Genomic DNA, 4,312 nt, shown 5'->3' with positions numbered 1-4,312 from the left:
TATTTATTTTTTTTTATAAAGTATATTATATATTTTTTTTAGTGGAAATTTCTGTAAATCACTGTGGACCAATAAGTTGACTATTTTCAAGCACCTGGCACTAAGTGCCATTTTAGGCACCACTTAGGCCCACAAAACAAACAAGAAGCATTTGGTCACCAAGGAGAAGCACCAGCCTTTGTCTTGGGCTGGCACAAAAGCCGCTGAGGAGGACACCTTGACCACTGACACTTGCCTCCCCTCATAGGCTTCAAGTTGCACAGCAATCAACCACCCGCAATGGGCACCCTGTCTCCACAAAGGGTTTCTGAAGGACCACCCTGCCTACAGACACTGCAGGCAAATTTATTCTTGTGACCCTTGTCTGAGAGGAGGAGCACTCACTTGTGCCTGCCCTCTTTGCCTCAAGCCTATGCAGCTCAAGTATTCACTGAGAAATGAGTCAGAGGCAGAATGGCACATTCCAGACTCAGACCAACAGGCTCTGAACCTTGGGCCGGTCAATTCCCAACTACACACAAGTACTTATTTCAGCCTTTTCATCTATAAAATAATAGAACCTTCCTCAGATGTCCCCCTGACCACACAGTGAAGTCATGGCACATGGTGGTTCCATAGCACCAACACGGAGCTCCCACCAGAGAATATTCCTACTGAAGCCAGCGTTCAGAGCGAGCTGGCACCCCCCTCTCCAGTGGGAGCTGCCTTTTAAGGACAGGAAGGAAGGGGCACTGAGGGGCTTACCTTTGACCCCGACTTGGCGATTGTTCCCAGGTTGGACACCAACTCCTCCTGTGTCATCCCAATGCCAGTGTCCTAAGGAGAGAGACACGCTAAGCACCAGGGAGCCGGCACCTGGGCAGGTGTACGGACAGCCCTGAGTCACAAGTGGCATCAATTACACTTGCCAGGCACGGCCCAGAAAATGGCACATGGTCATCAGAAAAGACAAATTCTAGTCATACCAGCCATACCTCAGGAGAAAACCTCACTAGAAAATAGACTCATAGACCAAAGAGAAAACCGGTCCAAAAACAGAGCTGCACAAAGTGTCACTTGATTTTCAACAAAGGTTCCAAGATAATTTCATGGAGAAATGAAATCCACATGGTGCTAAAACACTGCATAGCCACATGCAAACATTAATCTCAACCCTGACCTTACTTACACCATACACAAAAATGGATCACGGACCCAAGTGTAAGAGCTAAGATTGTAACACTTTAGAGGGAAATATCGGAGAATATAACTTTGGAACAGATAGACATTTCTTAGTTAGGTCACTAAAAGCATGAAGCATGGAAGAGAAAAGTGATAAACTGGACTTCACTAAAATTAAAAATGTCTGCTTTTCAAAAGCCACCTAAGAAAATAAAAAGACAAGCCACAGACTGCACCCAAAAGCCTGAAGTTAGGTGTCAATCTGTTAACAAAAATTTAAGAAGAACCCTCTCGGAAACCACTTCTTTCCTATCCCACCAGTGTCTGAAGAGCACCTTTCCCTCAAACAGGCCTTCCACTTACAGTGAGGCCAGCACACAGGTGGGGCGGGGGCGGGGGAGGGAGAAGTGGGCTGATCTGACCCCCAAGGGGACAGAAGCTGGACATCAAAAAGATACATAAATATAATATTTATGAGCACAAGACCTGGGAATATTTCCTGAAAAGTCCCTTTTAACTTTGGAAGTTGGTGCTTTATCCTTCTTCAGAATTCTTCTTTGCAATCTAGTAATAATGAACATGGAAACAATGATGGCCTCTTTGTTCTCTAATTTCTTCATGGCCTGTCATCCCTAGATGAATTTTAATCTCCTCAAAAAGGTCCTTAGTAGCCCCTCCCTCCTCTACTCCACAGAAAAGAAAGTGTACACTGGTCAAAAATCAATGAACTGAACTGGTGAATTTTATTATTTGTAAATAATACCTCAATTAATCTTATTAAAACAACAACAAAGACAAGCACACACAGAGACCAGAGAGAATAAGGAAACAAGAGCACACAAAGACGCCCTACAGCGAAGTCCTGAGCAGGTGAGCCAGTGTAGTGGCGGAGGCAGGAAGCCTAATGAAAAACGCCCACTTAGAGCCCCACTGAGGCACATCCTGCCACCCCCACAGAGACGCACACCCCAAAATTCCACCACGACTCTGGATGACAGTTTCTGAAGCAGCTTTTTCGGGATCATAATGTCCCCTTCAGGGCACTGCCTGATAAACCTTCTTTGCCTTTCTAACTTTTTGACCTTAAAATTTTCAAAAGGTTACAACAGCAACCAAAAGTATTGCTTCATCAAAAGCAAGACTGTTAATTCAAAGAGCCGGATAAGATTAAAATAAGATTAAAAATAGTACTACAGAATATAGGTGCATGGGAAAATATGCTTTACAAATGAACAAGAACAGTTGAGGCCCTGGCCAGCGTGGCTCGTTAGTTAGAGCATCATCCCATGCACCGAAGGGTCTTGGGTTCGATTCCCTGTCAGGGCACATGTCCAGGTTGCAGGTTCAATACTTGGTTAGGCCACATATGGGAGGCAACCAATCAGTGTTTCTTTCTCACGTCGATATCTCTCTCTCTCTCTCTCTCTCTCTGGAATCAATGAAAAACATATCTTCAAGTGAGGATTAAAAAAAAAAACCAACAACGGTGCAATATACAAATCTTGTAACATAGAAACCCACACCTGAAACCTATATAATCATGTTGACCAATGGCACCCCAATAAATTTAATTTTTCAAAAATGAAGAGTACTCAATAAAAATTTAACAGTGAAACCTATATAATTTTATTAACCAATGTAACTCCCAGATAAATTCAATAAAAGTATGAAAAAATATGAAGAGCACCTTAAAAAATAATGTAGTTTAAAAATGTTTAGACGTGTAAACAAATGCACAGATACCAAAAACCTAAATAGACAGATGGGTTATTTTAAATTTCCTCCTTTTCTACTTATTTGTGTTTTCCAAACTTTCTACATTGAGTAAGTGTTGTTTTGGTTGTATATTAAAACAAGAGTTATTATAGCTGTAAAGGTGGTCAGCACAACCCTTGGGGCCTAGAGGCGTAACAAAAGGGCAAGTCCATCTCCTCTGTCCCAGTGAGCGAAGAGGACCACTTCCCGTCACCTCAGTGGCATCAGCACAAGAGGCAGGGAGGCGGCCACCCGTCAGGACGCAGGAGGAGGTACCTGGATTGTGATGGTGCCTCTCTCCGTGTCCGTCTGCAAGTGAATCTCCATTTCTGGCAGCGTCTGGCCTTCAGACACCAGCTTGTGACGCAGCTTTTCCAAGGCATCGCTAGCATTGGAGATCAGCTCCCGAATAAACACCTGCAGGAATGAACATAAGATGCTAACACTGCAGGACCTATTGGTTAGCAGCATCTGCAGCAACTGCTAAAAGGCAGGGGAGAATTGCCACAGAATATTCAGTTTTTAACCATAAAGACTTCCCACATCTTTATACAGTAGCCTCTAACTCTACTGATTGTTCGTCCTGAAAATCAAGCCTGAAGTTAGGCGTAAATCTGTTAACTAAAAATTTAAGAAGAACCCTCTGAGAAACCACTTCTTTCCCATCTCTTGCCCAAGGATGACAAAATATCTCGCAAACATCTTTCTCCTACTCACTGAAGAAAGACTCTCTGGCTTTGGCTTCATTCACTCTAGGACAGTGGTCGGCAAACTCATTAGTCAACAGAGCCAAATATCAACAGTACAACGATTGAAATTTCTTTTGAGGAGCCAAATTTTTAAAACTTAAACTATATAGGTAGGTACATTGTTATTAACTTAATTAGGGTACTCCTAAGCTGGCCTCAGTCTGATTGAGGTACGTTCGCTGAGGTCGACCCCTTCCAACTCTCCCATCCACACTCGTCTTGTATACTTGTTTCATCTATCTCCTTTCCAAAAACCGACTTCTGCGCATGGGCCACGAATTTCAATCGCACTGTACGTGCTCGCCCGCACGTGGTATTTTGTGGAAGAGCCACACTCAAGGGGCCAAAGAGCCACATGTGGCTCGCAAGCCGCGGTTTGCCGACCACTGCTCTAGGATCATCAAAAACTGGCCTACCATGTTCAGGATAAAAAGGGGCCACAGGCCTGCGGACTGAAAGGTCCCAGGTTCGATTCCGGTCAAGGGCATGTACCTGGGTTGCGGGCACATCCCCAGTGGGAGATGTGCAGGAGGCAGCTGGTCGATGTTTCTCTCTCATCGATGTTTCTAACTCTATCTCTCTCCCTTCCTCTCTGTAAAAAATCAATAAAATATATTTAAAACAACACTATCCCAAAAAAAAAAAAA

The 4,312-nt window shown here is 43.8% G+C and overlaps 1 protein-coding gene across 1 annotated transcript in view; it reads right to left on the bottom strand.

Annotated features, from left to right (window-relative positions):
- The window catches only part of TRAP1 (TNF receptor associated protein 1), a 63,333-nt gene that overhangs the window by 22,305 nt on the left and 36,716 nt on the right, over positions 1-4,312 (bottom strand). Inside the window, exons 4-5 of the mRNA XM_006090432.3 lie at positions 3,193-3,333; positions 745-816 (exon numbers count right to left, since the gene is read on the bottom strand). Of these exons, the coding sequence (XP_006090494.2) occupies positions 745-816; positions 3,193-3,333 (213 nt within the window). The remainder of the gene's footprint in view (positions 1-744; positions 817-3,192; positions 3,334-4,312) is intronic.

Source organism: Myotis lucifugus, unplaced genomic scaffold (genome assembly GCF_000147115.1).
Source record: "Myotis lucifugus unplaced genomic scaffold, Myoluc2.0 scaffold_72, whole genome shotgun sequence".
Lineage (NCBI taxonomy): Eukaryota > Metazoa > Chordata > Mammalia > Chiroptera > Vespertilionidae > Myotis > Myotis lucifugus.
Note: the sequence above shows the minus strand (reverse complement) of the source record. Positions and strands in the feature narration are given on the sequence as shown.